The sequence below is a fragment of the Kwoniella bestiolae genome, chromosome 4, assembly GCF_000512585.2.
Source record: "Kwoniella bestiolae CBS 10118 chromosome 4, complete sequence".
NCBI classification, from domain to species: Eukaryota; Fungi; Basidiomycota; class Tremellomycetes; order Tremellales; family Cryptococcaceae; genus Kwoniella; species Kwoniella bestiolae.
Window position 1 is genome coordinate 429,267 of NC_089244.1, and position 15,747 is coordinate 445,013.

At 47.3% G+C, this 15,747-nt stretch overlaps 7 protein-coding genes across 7 annotated transcripts; 5 read left to right on the forward strand and 2 right to left on the reverse strand.

Annotated features, from left to right (window-relative positions):
• Positions 1-579: 579 nt before the first annotated feature.
• I302_105729 (uncharacterized protein) lies at positions 580-798 on the forward strand (the record flags this gene model as incomplete). Its single annotated transcript, XM_065870134.1, has 1 exon — positions 580-798. One exon carries the CDS (start codon positions 580-582, stop codon positions 796-798), a length of 219 nt encoding a protein of 72 aa, XP_065726206.1.
• A 1,068-nt stretch (positions 799-1,866) lies between these two features.
• Positions 1,867-3,758, forward strand: I302_105730 (uncharacterized protein; the record flags this gene model as incomplete). The annotated part of the gene is made up of 5 exons (XM_019191480.1): positions 1,867-2,505; positions 2,561-2,640; positions 2,694-2,773; positions 2,866-3,592; positions 3,659-3,758. 5 exons carry the CDS (start codon positions 1,867-1,869, stop codon positions 3,756-3,758), a joined length of 1,626 nt encoding a protein of 541 aa, XP_019046110.1.
• Positions 3,759-4,579: 821 nt separating this feature from the next.
• On the forward strand, positions 4,580-6,906 carry I302_105731 (uncharacterized protein; the record flags this gene model as incomplete). Its single annotated transcript, XM_019191481.1, has 2 exons — positions 4,580-6,003; positions 6,126-6,906. The coding sequence occupies 2 exons, from the start codon at positions 4,580-4,582 to the stop codon at positions 6,904-6,906; spliced, it is 2,205 nt and encodes a 734-aa protein (XP_019046111.1).
• A 247-nt stretch (positions 6,907-7,153) lies between these two features.
• Positions 7,154-9,082, reverse strand: I302_105732 (glycerol-3-phosphate dehydrogenase (NAD(+)); the record flags this gene model as incomplete). The annotated part of the gene is made up of 12 exons (XM_019191482.1): positions 7,154-7,276; positions 7,336-7,355; positions 7,417-7,456; positions 7,509-7,561; positions 7,621-7,740; positions 7,804-7,897; positions 7,957-7,991; positions 8,064-8,247; positions 8,426-8,496; positions 8,616-8,772; positions 8,886-8,982; positions 9,042-9,082. 12 exons carry the CDS (start codon positions 9,080-9,082, stop codon positions 7,154-7,156), a joined length of 1,035 nt encoding a protein of 344 aa, XP_019046112.1.
• A 1,420-nt stretch (positions 9,083-10,502) lies between these two features.
• I302_105733 (uncharacterized protein) lies at positions 10,503-12,105 on the reverse strand (the record flags this gene model as incomplete). Its single annotated transcript, XM_019191483.1, has 7 exons — positions 10,503-10,590; positions 10,679-10,756; positions 10,820-10,841; positions 10,909-11,072; positions 11,227-11,487; positions 11,701-11,822; positions 11,893-12,105. 7 exons carry the CDS (start codon positions 12,103-12,105, stop codon positions 10,503-10,505), a joined length of 948 nt encoding a protein of 315 aa, XP_019046113.1.
• Positions 12,106-12,754: 649 nt separating this feature from the next.
• I302_105734 (uncharacterized protein) lies at positions 12,755-14,167 on the forward strand (the record flags this gene model as incomplete). The annotated part of the gene is made up of 5 exons (XM_019191484.1): positions 12,755-12,977; positions 13,073-13,414; positions 13,511-13,718; positions 13,824-13,952; positions 14,059-14,167. The coding sequence occupies 5 exons, from the start codon at positions 12,755-12,757 to the stop codon at positions 14,165-14,167; spliced, it is 1,011 nt and encodes a 336-aa protein (XP_019046114.1).
• Positions 14,168-14,544: 377 nt separating this feature from the next.
• On the forward strand, positions 14,545-15,557 carry I302_105735 (protein translocase SEC61 complex gamma subunit, archaeal and eukaryotic; the record flags this gene model as incomplete). The annotated part of the gene is made up of 5 exons (XM_019191485.1): positions 14,545-14,607; positions 14,772-14,805; positions 15,243-15,330; positions 15,421-15,435; positions 15,545-15,557. 5 exons carry the CDS (start codon positions 14,545-14,547, stop codon positions 15,555-15,557), a joined length of 213 nt encoding a protein of 70 aa, XP_019046115.1.
• Between the last annotated feature and the right edge of the window lie 190 nt (positions 15,558-15,747).

Genomic DNA, 15,747 nt, shown 5'->3' on the forward strand with positions numbered 1-15,747 from the left:
CTTTTTCACGCAACACATTCCTTCTCTCACATAACATAATCAACATCGATAAGTAGGAAGCTCTCGACACCCATCGCTTCGCGTCGCTTGGCAATCAAATCACTACTTCTCAAGATACACAATCCATCCCTTGTTCCTGTCGGTCTTTACTTGCATTAGCACGGATACAAAAACGGATCAATCAATCTTGTCTTCCAACGAGCTCAAGTCCACACGGGCCGCCTCATCAGCTAGATAGATAGAAACTAGATTTGTGTATAGAACGCCCTGAATAAGAAGGATAATCAAGACATCGCTCGCTCCACTGTTTTAAGATTCTCTCTAAAGGACGACTTTGATTGGAGTGTCTTTGGCCCTTTGATACGTTTGATGGAAACGAGGACTTGCCATCAGTGATCAGCACTAGATTTAGCCCGGCTCATCCGTAAATTGATCTCTTCCTACGTCAATGGTTTATATACTCGGTCGCTTATCGTTTGTGTCTCCTTCCCCCATTCTCGCACTTCACACAATCAGACGAATCCGTTTGCGGCCTCCTCAGTGATCCCGACCAATTTGTGAATAGCGAGACAGATAATCATGAACGAAGGTCATTATCAACCGCAGGCGAATGGGTACGATGGTAGAGGAGCTGAAGGTCGAGAGAGACGAGATCAAGTGAGTCCAAGTTTCGATATATCGATCTCGCCGTTCTCGCCGTTTTCTTTGGATTTGAGTTTGGAATTTGGAAGTTGGATCTATTCGGAATTTTCAATTATCGTCTCAATTATCGTTTTTGATCGTGATCCCAACATTTAAATGAGAATGGGATGGGCAACCGATCAATCAACCATTAATCCTCATTCGTGGTCATTTGTCGGCCGGCTCTTGTTCGAAACTTTGTTCTGTCGACATCGCATCTATCACCTTGGATACGATTGGAAGGGATGAGGATGAAAAGTGAAAATGATGATGTGAAAGTTACCTGCTATGACCGTCCATGGTCGACTTTCCGTTCCCTCCATCCCAAGGTACCATTTTAGTCCCCTTCCTTGTGTGTTGATGGTATTTCTCAATCAAACACAATTGAGGAACTGTTCATTATGATGGAGCTAGCTGTGCGGATCAAAGGTTTCCTGTGTGTGTATCCGACAGTGCGCGGAGGAGGAAAAAAAGGAAAAAGCGAGGGGAGAGGAACGGTGATGGTTGCTTTAGCATTGGTCCCCCATCAACCATCAACATGATCTCTTTCTGGAGTGGGGGGAAAGGGAGCAAAGGCATCCTGGGATGAAGATCGATCAAGAGTTGACGATCGAACAATCGACTCATTGTCCCATTCCTTCTCTTTCTTGCCCCGGTCCGAGATCCTCTTGACACTTTCTTGCTCACCTCTACTGCCAAAATATGAATGACTCCTTTGAATTGTTCTTTTTGACATTCCTTTCCAGAACACGGACCGTTCTATCTCCCTGTGATTCCCCCACTTTCGACAGATATCAACATGCTGTCACTGTCACTGTTACTGTTACTAGTTCTAGCTTCCATCATCAAGGGTGGAGTGGTCACGGATCTAAGCACATAACTTAGTCATATAAGAATGGCACGATCGTCGCTTCCCACTTTGATCTTGACTTATTATTCCTTCTGCTCTGTTCATCGGTTGCCACAGCCATCGTCATCTTCTTGGTTACTGCTTTGACCCATATCCATTGCTATATAAACAGAGAGATCATTCCACTTACTTTTATCCCCCTCTTCTCTCGTTTTTAGTACCAACAACAGACTTATCAACAGCCACCACCACAATCGCCTCCCACCTCAGCATCACCATTTGCCTTCGCTCCTCCACCACTCTCTTCCATTCCTGCGTCTGGAACCTCACGGCCGATGTTATCAACCCATCACTCTGAACCAGCCGGTCTCAATCAGCAGTACCCATATTATCAACCACAGCAACAGCAAGAACAACAGCATAAACTATCTGCGCCCGTCTACCCCACATACGTAACCAGTGCACCAATGGCATACAGATCTTATTCAGGAGAGACGGACAGACAATCTCCGATCCAACCTCCACTGACGCGAACACCAAGCTTGTCAATCGTACCAACGAGCTCTGTGCCCTCCCAATCAAGTCCCATCACTGCTAGCTCTTACTCTCCTTACTCTCGTCAAACACCCACGACTACCCAACATGGTACGCCTGCGAGTCAAGCACAAACCTCTCCCAGACCAGGTGTCTACCCTTCAAGCTACTACACCACACCCTACTCTCAACCCTCTTCCGCGGATATGCCTAGATCACTATCTTACCCTTCCAACTATTCTGCACCCTACCCTACATACCTACCATCGGTGTCTGCTCCTTCCACCTTACAGCAACCTCCGCTATTAAGACACAACACCATGGCTGCGCCTACAATGGGTATGGACATGAGACAGAATCCCAATCTGGGTTACTCCTTCGCAAACAGGCTACCATTGGTGGACAGGCCTTTCAAGTGCGATGAATGTGTACAGAGCTTCGTGAGTTGTTTCATGATCCCATCTTACTGAGCGAGTCTGACCAGCCCTCCTGCAGAACCGTAATCATGATCTCAAGCGACACAAGCGAATCCATCTTGATGTCAAACCATTTGGGTGTGACAAGTGCGGAAAAACGTGAGTTCCATGACTCTCGATCGTTGTTGGTGCATGACTGACATCACATATAGCTTCTCTCGTAAGGACGCTTTGCGAAGACATTGGTTAGTCAAGGGATGCCGAGGAGAAGAAGGTGCTACAGCTCCCATCAGTATGTTCCTCCAAATCTCCTTATCTTGCAGATCGTTCCTTGTCGCTAATATTTTCTGGGTCCACCTTTTTGCGCCCTCCTGTATTTATCAGCTCCAATGTACCCTATCAACTCGCAACCACCCGCATTATCTCCACCTACGCCCGAGCATCCCACCATCTCACCCACCGAACATGTATCCAGTGCGATTCACCTTCCTGCTACTTCCTCGTTCTCTCATCCTGCTGCTCCACCCAGCCTAGCAAGCTTACCAGCACGAGACTCGTCGGAATCGACATCGCAGATCATCGTGACGCCCGATGAAATCGGACAACAGCAACAGCAGATGGCAAGAACAGTCAGTGACATGGGGGTACCTCAGTCACTCGCTGAACCACTCGTCATCGATACCAACCTAGGCAGAACCAACAGCTCTATGGGTGAAACTTCTGATGGATACTTTGAAGGGGTTGTGGGATTAAAACAAGATGGCACGGCTGTGTTGGACAACTCTTCTGGCAATTCCTCGCCATTCACTAGATTCCCTACTTCCCCATCCAATGCTACGCATCACCATCCGTATCGAAGACCCTCAGCAATGCCTTCTCCAGGACAGAGGACCAACCAGTCTCCCAGCGTAGCTATCCCAGTGGGTAACAGGGTATTCGCTCCTGGAAGTCTAGGTGCAGATGGCAAACCAGTCTTCGCTATGCCTTTCACCCCTACTGGACAACAATACATCCACCAGACTGACGGTCTCCTGGCTCCACCGCTGGAAACGGGTGTCAAAATGGAGAAGACTCTAAGTGCGGATGCTATGCCTGAATCATGGCAGAGGTGGTGAGTTGACAGTCTCTCTCCCACTAAACTTGAACGGATGGTCAAGCTGATGTACGATAATGTCAGGCATCGACCATCTTTCCCATTCCCCGCTCCTCCAGGTGTAGGATACACGTACGACCCATCCAGTCCGATCGACGTGTCTGCTCAGGGATACAGTCAATAGTCGACAACCACTCCCGATCTCTCATCCCATCTCTTTCAACCATCTCTTACATTCATTCCCGCTTTAAAAGTTATTTTTTAGATACATTGAATAGGTATACCTCAGTTGTCTGCGCTTCGGCTCTATTATACATTCCTTATAGTACATCGGATCTGAATTTCTCCTCTCGTCATCTTCCACTTTCGTTCATATACCTGCACAGGGACTTTTGGGTTGATTATTCTTCATTCTTTTCTATCATATATTGGTTTCACTCTTCGGTCTGTTCTCAGCATGTAGGTCTAGGTTCATTGCTATGTTAGAATACTTCCAGGTTCCACAGGGGTCCGCAGTCGCAATGCATCACTTGCACGCCTTCCATCGCACCCAAATGACGTATCTCGTATTCGAGGCGATGGCAGGTCATCTTTCTGGTGGATCTCCTCCTGCACGAGAGGGAGGCAGAAGAGAACGGGTGAGCAAGGGTGTTTTATGTGGCATTTTACCTCGAAAGGAAAGTCATTTGTCAGATCCCTTGTGCTCTCTCCACCTTGTTCAGCCCAGACACGTCAAGCTTCGTGAAGAAAGGATACTCAGTTTCTTCTCCTGTCTCTGAGCACTTTCTGCCGTCATATAAGCTTTCAACTTTCACCCCCATGTAATTCCCCCGCCACTCTATCACTCCAAGCCTTTACAATCTCCTACCACTCCCTATACAGTCGTAACACAAATAACATCATATCAAACAACGTAATCATTCAGAAGTACACACCGCCTGCTGTGTCTGACACAGTGTTCGAACGTATATTCGACGATCAACAGCTTCACCTCTCAGCCAAAAGATGTCAGTGGCCACCGTCTTTCCGACCCAGACCCCGAATTGGCGGCCCGTACCATCTACCGTGACTTGTACGCCTCTCAGCGGATCCGGGGCGAGTTTCAATTCAGGTTTATCTCATCTGAAGCCTTATGTGGGACCAAATTATGTCACCACTGGGCATCCTGATGATGATCTCGTGCGTAACACGGACAGAAACAATCGTACGCTCGATGATGGGTATGAAAGCGAGTATGGAAGCGGACGGACGATCGCGACCAAGATCAATTGTTTGAACCTGGAGAGATATTTGAGAGAGCTAACCAAGAAGAATCCCCAGGCATGGAAAGACCCTAAGATACGTGCCAAAGTCGAAAAGACCATTACGTTCGATCCGAGCGCGGACAAACCGTGGGACGCTGCGTCGTTCAACATCGGGCGAAGTAGCGTGGACTCGAGGCCGTTCTTTACGGACAGATCGTGTGTCGCAGATTTCAGCAGGATGGCGAAGACGTACAATGAATCGAAGAATCCACGAGCTCGAGAGGCAGCTGCAGAGATATACAAATCCGAGATGACCAAGAGGAAGCCATGGATTGAATCATGGTTGAGGGGCGAGATAACCTTTGAGGACACTGTCGAGATGCGCCTGAATCCGATTAACGTCGATAATTTCATGAGGCAACACAAGAACCTAGCTTCGGATGAATCATCCAGAGAGGCGGTCCAGAGAGTCATGTTGGGTTCGAGCTCGATCGTCAAAATGACGCAGAGAGACGGAGACAAGCTATTAGAGGGACTGAAGGATAGATATAGCACCCGGGAGTTTATGAAGAAGGATTACGGTAGGGAGGGTATGGCGGAATGGCGGAAGGAACGCATGACAACGCTCGACAAGCTCTCGACGGACTGGTACAAATCCGCAGGAATCACCGAAGATCAATGGGAATCCGAGATGAAGGCTCTGCAAGAGAAGATCCGCTTGGAGGAGAAAGATCAGGGACCTGGTTCTGATGAGGCAAGTGAAGATGGGGACAAGACGAGATTCAACCTCAGCATGCTCAACCTCGAGACGTTCTTGGAGAGCTTCTCGCAGCTCGCCAAGGATCCGCGGGTCCAGGGCATGGTCAAGAGAGTCCTGCGTAATGAACAGGTCCGAATGTCGTTCAACTCTGAGGAGGTCGCCACCCACCTCAACGAAATTGCAAAGAAGACTGGGGCGGAGGTCGCGAAGATGGCCAAGAGCGGGGATAGGGACGGGATCAAGAGGTGGCAGAAGGAGAGGCAGGAGAAGATGAAAAAGCTGGTAGCGCAATGGGAGGAGAAATCGGGCAAGAGTCTCAAAGATTGGGGCAGTAGCAATGGGAGTGAGGGTTCTGCCAAAACCTTAGGATCGGGGGGAGGAGAGACTGACAATAAATCTTCTCCCAAACCTTCTTCAGCCTCTTCGTGAGCTTTGTTCTATGTTCATATTTGAAGATAGGTAGGATAGGTGCTGATTTGAATATGCATTTCCTCTTGCTGGTGAATTCAATATCTGGTCCTCAATCTGCCTTGATCCGTACAAACAGCGCCCAACCTTCAATCGATGAATCCGACCTAGTCGAAACAGAGATAACGCGCTACAATCTCCCTTCGCTACTAAACCTGTACACCAACCCGAATGCCACCGGCAACACGGAGGACATCCGATCATTCTTGCACAAGGCCCTCCCGCCCAACCACCCCAAGATTCGACAGATATATCAATACCTAAGTATGACCGACGAAAAGCAAAAATTCAGGTTACCTTCCCGCCTTTCCAGTATTCTCACCTCGGCCCAGAACAAAGCCATGAGCGACCTGAGCTCCCAGAACGACGAGGCGTCCAAGGAGAGCTGGAAATTCGAGCAGGACGTTAAAAGTAAGGCGACGTTTCATAATTGGAAGAACTCCTATCTGGGAGGGGACGCTTCGCCCCCTGGACAGTCGACTACTTCCATCCCGGGAGGTACGAGACGAGAGGTGTCGGAGGCTTCGCGGATCGCAGAGGGGTATGATAAGGCCAAGATTGATGAGATTATTCGGTTCGTCTCGGGCTCGGATACGAGTAAGGTGACGGATGATCAGTATTATATCTTGGATCAAGCCATGAAGTCAGAGTATGGGTATGGTAAACATGGGAGGACGGTTGAGAAGGAAGATCAGCTGAAAAGTAGGAGAGGGTGGGACGGCGTAAAGTCCAGTGGAAGTTATTTGGAAGATTTGAATAAAAAGTATCTTAGTAGTAATTATCAGGGCAGTAAGAGTGAATTGACGGAGGACACTTCCAAGGTTTCGAGCAGTGCCCCGACTGCCGTGGCGGCAGGTTGAATGTGACAATCTGATTGAAGGATAACCACGCGGCCACCTCGGCGATGTACCTGGATAGTTATGCATCCGTTGTCTGCCAAACGTCCGATCGGTTGCTTCTGGCGTGCTGTATCGGTAACTATATTCATGTTCTTATCTATAATGCAGAGTATCTCATAGATCGTATATACCGTAAGTCATTCTACGATCGCTAGGGTATCACAGACTCAATCCAGCCGCTCTCGAGGCATACTTAGCCATGCAACACTTAAAGCCCCTCAGTAAGCTTCTCCACGGGTAATCCTTCCCAGGAGATATGATACACCTTGTCGAACAAGGGATACGCTCCAAGTCTATCTCGAGCCTTGAGGAAGATGTGTACGTCTTTAGCCTAATGACAGTACAAGTGGTCAGCTCGATTGTGTAGTCACGTGTAAACATCTAACGTACAGTGTGAATGCCTTGTAATTCTGTGCACGGAACCAAGTCAGCTGGAATGGCTCTCTGATGATCGAGGGATATGTAACTCACTCTGTCCATTCAACATGTCCCTCTCCAATTCATCGAAGGGCTAATACGGTAATCAGCTAAGACAACAGCCAAAGAGAGTAGAGTCAACATACCTTCTTCTGCTTCACGAAAGCCTCAGCACATTTCCTATTTCTACCTCCCAAGCCTGATCATCATTGCTCTGTCAGCTCACACGTGCGACTGTGTATGAGCGAGGGAGCTTACAAGACGTGATGACATCTGCCACACCGGCACTTTCCTGCAAGAATGATTCTTCCTTGACGTCTTTGAAGAATTCTTGGCAGAAGTGCTTCATCTCGAGCAAGCCGATTCGCATGATTGCAGCTATACAGTATATCAGTCGATAGCTCACAGCTACATGTCAGCATCGGATGAAGGCGGACATACCTTTCGAGTTATTACCGTACTCCAGTCCATCGATGAAACCAGCAGCTACAGCTACGATGTTCTTAAGGGCACCACAAAGAGAGACACCAGCGACCTGACGAAAGGCAAGATATAAGCACTCAACAAGCATGGCTTCCGAGAAAGGGGACGTACATCATCGATAAGCTGCACCTTGAAATGAGGTGTCTCTGTCACACCAATGCGCTATGGTCAGCTTCTGAGCCACTTGCAACGGTATCCAAGCAGATCTGCGATCTCACGGAAAAGCTTCTGCCACATCTGTCCTTCCTCCTCTGTCCTGTACCCGACAGTAGTCTCAGAGAATCTATCAATGGCAACTTCGTTGGCGATGTTTGCACCACTCAGAGCGGAAGTAGAGATCCCCAATCGATCTTGAATGACATCGGCGAAGACGTGGATGTCGGAGCCCTCTACTCCTACTCCCTGTGATGGTGTGAATATCAGTGGCTGCGATGTTGCGGGTCTCGTCATGGACGTTGACAGCGCAAGGCAGGGGAGAGATGACGATATCGTCGATGGGAATGTCGTATATGCGACAGAAGAAGAGGGAAGAAAACTCTTCGTCACCCCCAACGTTTTCGGTGAGGTACCGATAACTCACCTTGATAAGTGAGATGGCCTTGGCATTCTTCTCGACCTTTCCTTCTAATTGATCGAGGCATTTCGAGAGGACTGGAGTTGAACATGAGAGTCAGTAGCTGTTTTCAAGAGAGGATACGGGTGGTTCGATAATGGAATATCATAGGGAGGAGGGACATCGCTTTTGCCTTGCACGCTTCATCAGTACTCACATTGATGGGGCATGACGAAAACCAAAGCAGTAGCTCCCTTGACAGCTTCCACGAGATCCGGCACAGCCACAACGTTCTCTGAGAACTTCACATCTGGAAGATACTTTTTGTTCTCATGATCGGTATTAATGATTTCGGTGAGTTTACGACCTTCGTACTGATCATCACCAGATAACATCAGCTCGCACCTCCTACTTCACCTCACTTCCTAGCACAGCTCTATCGGCCTCAGAAGAATAATAAGGGGGAGAAATGGGACTGTTGACCTACGTCCTCCTCAAAGACCCACATGGGTACTTTGGAATCGTCGAACACATCTGAATGCTTCTTCACATTCCCTCCAGCGAGTTTAGCAATTGCCGATCCCCTACTCGTGCTTATCAGCGGTGGGTCAGATCCTAGCACGATGACGGCGATGGGACATACCAATTACCTGAACCTATGATAGCTACTTTCTCTTTACCCATTTTGATCGATGATATACTAAATTGACGAGAAGACAGTGCAGGGAAGGGATTGGTATTTGCGAGAGTGGAGTGGAACGAAGTTGAGCGAAGTGCTCTGAGTGATTTGAAGAGTAGGGACGAGATGGTGGGCAGATACGCGTGGATAAATATAGCTCGCTAGAGGTCAGGAATGCTGTACGATCGAGGAGTACTTTCAGCTTTGGATCAGGATTTGGATGTGAACCTATGAGTTGATGTCATTCAACTTTTGGGGGAATGTCAACTTGGCGGTACCAGGTCATCGTTCACACAGGAACCGCTTAGATCGGCTACTCATACTGTGTTTTTACTTTCTCACGGTACTACCCTACATATCAGATCTCACCCTACGACCTCGATTGCTCATTCCAGCGTTCCAGGTATGATGGTCCTGTTCCAGCTACAGGATGTGACTTGACATGCGAGATCGCCCTACCAGAGGTGGATAGCAGGACAGCATTGAGAAAGTGATCAGGTTGAGTCGTGAACACTGCTCTCGCATATTCGACTTTGTCCGATGGATCGTTTATCCCCAATAGAACACCATAGGAGGATTTGACGACATACATCCAACGATATATGTTCATCTTCTTGCCCAATAGCACACAGCAAGACCAACCTATGCATTGCCTCATCATGGTAACATCTATAACAACACGCACAATGCATCAAATCAGACAAGCTGTGGTGTGATATCTATGGACCGATTGAGATCATGCACCAGCATACCAGAGAACACCATAGACGGCCAACCGGGCTGCCCAATTCGCCTCGGATTAAACCCCTGTTGCTGTTCTCCTGCCAAGCGAGTATAACCGTACCCTATGGAAAGAGAACACCATAGGTTGTCTTTACGAATTTGACGAAAACCTGACGAAAAGAATCCTATGTGTTTCTCTGATTTCTCTCGGTGTTCGCCGCCTGTTCCATTGGGTATTTGAGAAACACATAGCTTTGCGTATCAAACGCCATACCAGACTGTATCATGTTCTCCTAATGCATATTCCAGGTTATAGGGAACATCATAGGCTTTGCCAAGGGGACGCCCTAACCACTAGACCCAAGGTGATTATCTTGTTCTCTCCATGTCATGTACGCATGTTGCTAGCTTCATCATCCATCCATCTACATTGGTATACATCAATGTCCCACTTCTATATAAGATATCAATCTATAACAATATGATACATAAACAAAAAAAGAGAAGGAATCCTCGTAAGTATGTCGATAAAATCAAATAATGAGAAAAAGAGAGATGACACCATCTATATTGTATTGTACTGATATCGTCGCTATGCTATAAGTGTGAATAATCTATTTACATGTGGGTTCGTTTATTTGTGTGTTCCTCGCGGGAATAATTCCTGAGCATTGAGATACGAGGCGGAAGTTGATGGAGGGTCTAGAAGAGCGTGAAGACTGATGTAAGGAGTAGAGGCATGAATATGGAGATGAGGGGTATTTGAGAAATTGTTGACCATGCACCGCTCCTATGTGAATCCCGAGACGTTAGCATTCTCTCCAAATACCCCGCTTCTGCTGCAGCAGGGATACTCATGTAATCGATAATCGACTCACGATGGTGGACGACCGGTGATCTTGACTGTCAGAACAGCTACTAAACCATCTATAGCTGGTTGACCGTTCTCCTCGACACTGTGTGACATGGCTCAATCAGCTGACGTCCCTTGGCTGTGCAGAACCGATGAAAAGACTGACGTTATATAATGGTTGATGTCGTCTGTGAACAATGCCTCAGTCAGCCATACACCAAAAACAGACTGACAGATGATATGGCCTTTACTTACCACTAGAGTTCTTTAGCAATCCCGGAACATACTGGACATCAGTCTGGTAGGTATAGTTCATATAGGTACCTGTTCCCGAGAAAGTCGAGGTGTTGGTCAAATCCTCAGTCACAATGTTGGTCCCTGTCAAATTGCTGACTAGCTGGTCACGCCCGATGTTGTAGCTATGATACATTTCATAGATTAGTATCTTAGCCTTAATCCTACAGGAGGCTTTGAAGTTGGGATGTTCAACGAGGTAACGGGGGATTTCACCATCTCTCTCTTGTAGAGACAGGAAAGGACGAGAGAAGGCATCATAAGAAAACCCAGACTTACCCGTTCCTAACGATATCATGCCCACTATTCAAATCCATCTCCACCGATACTGCCAAGAAGTACGCATTGGTAGTATTCTGTATCCAGTATCTCAAGTGTAATCCACCATTGAACGTTTCTTGACAAGTACCGATATAGGGATTACCATAGTTGTATCGTAATTCCTCAACTTCAGAGACGTTTCCTTGACTATCACCTAGATTCGCCTCCTGGATAGATCCTAGATGTTGTCCCAGACATTCTTCTCCTAGGCCGGCGACACTGGAGGTTTAGGAAGATGATAGATTGTGTGACGGAGCATTGGATGGTTGGTAAGATGAATTGATTCAAGATGCATTATTGTCAGGAGTAGCGGAACAGTCAGGAGACGAGGGTCATATGATATGGGGATGAGATAGCAGAGAATAAGTCATTCAGCATTACTTCATCAAGGTCTTCTCGATAAACAGTATCGCGATAAGAACCCAAACTCACAGCATGTAATTCAAGAATCCTCCCTTATCCGTACTCTTCACCAAAACCTCTTTATCCGAATCTGCAGACAAGATGACATTGAGCGGTTCACCCAGACCAGCTGGGTAAGTCCCATTGACGATCTACCAAATCCAAATCATCCTTATCAGCTCCACTTCCTCTTTCCAGATAAGAGAAGTTTAATCGACTCACAGTAAGCATGTATCCACCATTATCGGCCGGGTTGGTATATCCACTAGCCCTCTTCCTTATACTTGGACTGGTAGCCGAACCTAAGACCTCTCGTTCTATTGGTCGTGGGGGCTGGTCATCGGTCCTTGAGAGTACTGAAGCTGATGAGGTAGGTAATAAAGATAATAATTGCGTGGCGATAAGTAAGAGGACCGATGAGCGTGAAGAGACCATTTCTATTTTACTCTAGTGTCTATTTTACCGTCCGTTGAGAGCGAAAGAGAAGCGGAAGATACGAAAGAAGAAGGAAAGTGATGTATGATGCGACAAGGACTGTCGTGTAAAAAGCTGCTTCGGCGATCGATGATGGGGGGACACACTTGATTAAAATAACTTGGCACGCGTATACCGTATACTCGTACCGTCGTTTGTCGAACAATGATGATGACAAATTTATCGCTTCCCGTAAAAATTATGGTTGCAATGAAAATGAAAAGAGAAACAAGGAAGACTATCTAGTAAATCTATAAATCTATGAGGATACAACCAAGTAGTGACGAGGAATGAGGAATGATGGAATGAGGAATAGATGGAATGAATACCTTTGTCTGCGAAAACGCAAAGATAGACCATGAGATGATTTAGTATTAGACTACCAACATGGACCCTGAAGAAAGAATAAGTCAACCCAACTTTTTCACTCGTTACTAGCGGCAATTGCATCTGGACCATCTCTTTCATTGATTGCTCATTGTTATCAAAAACAATACACTTCATTGACATCAAAGCTTCCAAATCAAGACATTCCTCCTGCATATTATCAGCATAGTCGAGACGAGACAATAGCATCAATAGTATTTGAGAACAAAAGAAAATAATCAAAATGAACACCCACACTCGCCATCTACTCCGATCTCTCCCTACTTCCACCAGACCTCGACTCCCAAATACGATCCGATGTATCTCGACTTCTCAGATAGTTGGTCATGTACCTCCTTCAACATCCACCAACAACGCTTCCACCTCTACTCCGGGCTCTAGTTCTCATGGCAAGACGACGCATTTCGGGTTCAAGGAGGTTCCAGAAGAGCAGAAGGAAGGTTTAGGTGGGTTCATGATTCCTCTCTTATACCGTCCAGATGTTTCTTATTTGTCATCATGGGAGTTTAGCTGATATTCATAACGATGTACGATGGTATAGTCGGGAGCGTGTTCAGCTCCGTAGCTTCCTCCTACGATGTAATGAACGATGCGATGTCCCTTGGTATCCACAGAATATGGAAAGATTCATTCGTCTCCTCCCTCCTTCCCAGACTTCCACCTTCCTTACACCAAAATCAAATCCCCGGATCATCGACCGAAGCGAGAGAACCATTCAGGTGTCTGGACGTAGCTGGAGGAACGGGTGATATCGCTCTGAGGATACTAGACAGAGCAAGAGAGAAATTCAACAGTAGGGATATTCAGGTGGAGATTGTTGATTTGAACCAGGGGATGTTGGATGAGGGTAGGAAGAGGGTTGCGAAGACGCTTTATTACAATAGTGAGTCGAGGCTCTATCAACCCGCTATCAATTGTGGGATCTGGTGGACACACACATGCCGTTAGATAAAAGCTGATCTTTCGATCGTCCACTCAGCCCCTCAAATAACATTCACCCATGGAAACGCTCAATCCCTCCCCACCCACATTGCAGACAACTCCATCGACCTTTACACAATAGCATTCGGAATCAGAAACTGTACATCCCTTCCTGCGGTGTTGAGCGAAGCTCATAGAGTATTGAAACCCGGTGGTAAGATCGGTGTATTGGAATTTGGGAAAGTGTCGAACCCTTTGTTCAAGGAGTGAGTCCACCTGCTATGTTCACTCCGACTTCACATCTTCAAAATGACCTAGGATACACTCTGTGAAGTGTCGGTACATGTGCTCATTGCGTGATCTACTCATAGGATCTACCGACAATATTCTTTCCAATTCATTCCTATCATGGGTAAGATCCTAGCTGGTGATTCCGAGTCATACCAGTATCTCGTAGAGTCCATTGAGAGATTCCCTTCGCAACCTGAGTTTGCCCAACTGTGAGTGTCTTCCTCCTCCTGGTCTTGGTCGGCCCCGTTCCTCCCCTCTTCGTGCTATCTCATCGTACGCTGTGGTTGTCAAGCTGACATCCTGTCGTTTGCTTAGCATGCGAAACGCAGGATTCCAGACTGGCCAACTGAGGGAAGGTAAAGGTGGAGCTTGGACGGATTATACCAACGGTATCGCAACCGCCTGGACGGGTGTCAAGGCGTAGGCTCAGAGCTGAAAATTGAACAAAATGGTCTACATAGATTCTCTTTGCATTCCCTGCATCGTACAACAGTTAGGCAGAGTACCCACCATGCATCTATGCCATCACATATCTACTATGCTTTTGAATGTATGCATGCAATGATCCGCTGTACTATACGCATACCATATGGTGGGCAGAATGGAGAATGCCACGTGGCCGTTGGACCCTGGTTTTGATTCGAGTTACCACTTCCAGCACCACAGGGATACCGATGTTGATGGGTCTGCAATGCTCTGCTATCTATCTGCAAACTTCTATTCCTTGTCACATTGTACGACACATATACAAAGTCATTCTTTTTTTGGTCTCCAATCACTCTCATCACCTCATCAACCATCATGGCCGAGAAATTCACAGAGTTCGCTGAGATTCCTCAGCAGTTCATCAAGGAAGGTACACAGGTGAGTGTGGTTGTCCGGGTCCAATCTCTTGAACGCACTTTGCGATAACACTATCCAAAGGGTTCGTCTGAAGGGCTTCTGACTGCCTCGAGATGAGGTGGCGTCATCGTCGCGACTGTCTGTGTGCTGAGGGTTAATGCTGATGTCGTCATGCCTCATGACAGTTCGTGAATAGATGTACGAAACCATCTAAGGAAGGTTAGTTGAATTGATCACATCCTTGTCTGTCGCCTATGCCCATGGAAATGCGACGATGCCATGACTATAGAAGATATGAAGGGTGTCATCGATGAGTGTCAGAAACGAAAAAGACAGAAGGACTTGTGGATCAGGAGTGATCGGATCAGTCAAGCTCGGCCTGACATCGGTGCTTTGGCATGCTCAACGCCATGCCAGGTCAGATTACACCTATGTCTTGAGTGGTATCAAGGAAAAGAAGTTGCAAGATGCTGGATAGTGCGGGTCGCGTACAGAAGATCCAGAGACCACCACGCTCCTGTTGACCACCACCGCTTCATTCCAACAATGATCCATCCAATCTAGCATCATCCCCTGCATCAGTCTCGCCTTGATTTCCCCTAAACTACATCGGAAGAGACCATCTCGCTGACACCATCCCTTTGCTCACTCCGCAGAATACATCCAACTCTGCCGAGCCGTAGCCGTGGGTTTCGTAGTAATGGGCTTCATAGGTTATTTCGTCAAACTCATCCACATTCCTATGTAAGTATATCTCCTTTCTCCCTCCCCTTCCCTGTGTCTATGATAACCAGACCATGTCGAGCTGATCCGATTTCTCTTTGTCATGTGTAGCAACAACATCTTAGTGTGAGTGCAAAAACCCAACTTCTTTACCCACAAACCCGCCTTTGCCCCTCTCACCCCTCACGCTGATAGGTGAGACTATGCTGACTGTCGTGCGTCTAACCACTTATAGGGGTGGTGCATAGACTCTGTGGGAGTATCATGGCATGGAAGATCAGGGTCCGGGAAATGCATTGTATATACCCACCCTCCACGGATCGGAAACGCTCTGAAGTCGAAAACCCATCGTTCATGTGCAAGCGCCTGATATTGATGGCCGTACTGACAACACAGATGACCGACATCGCTGTACCGCACGATCCTTCGTGTCGTGGG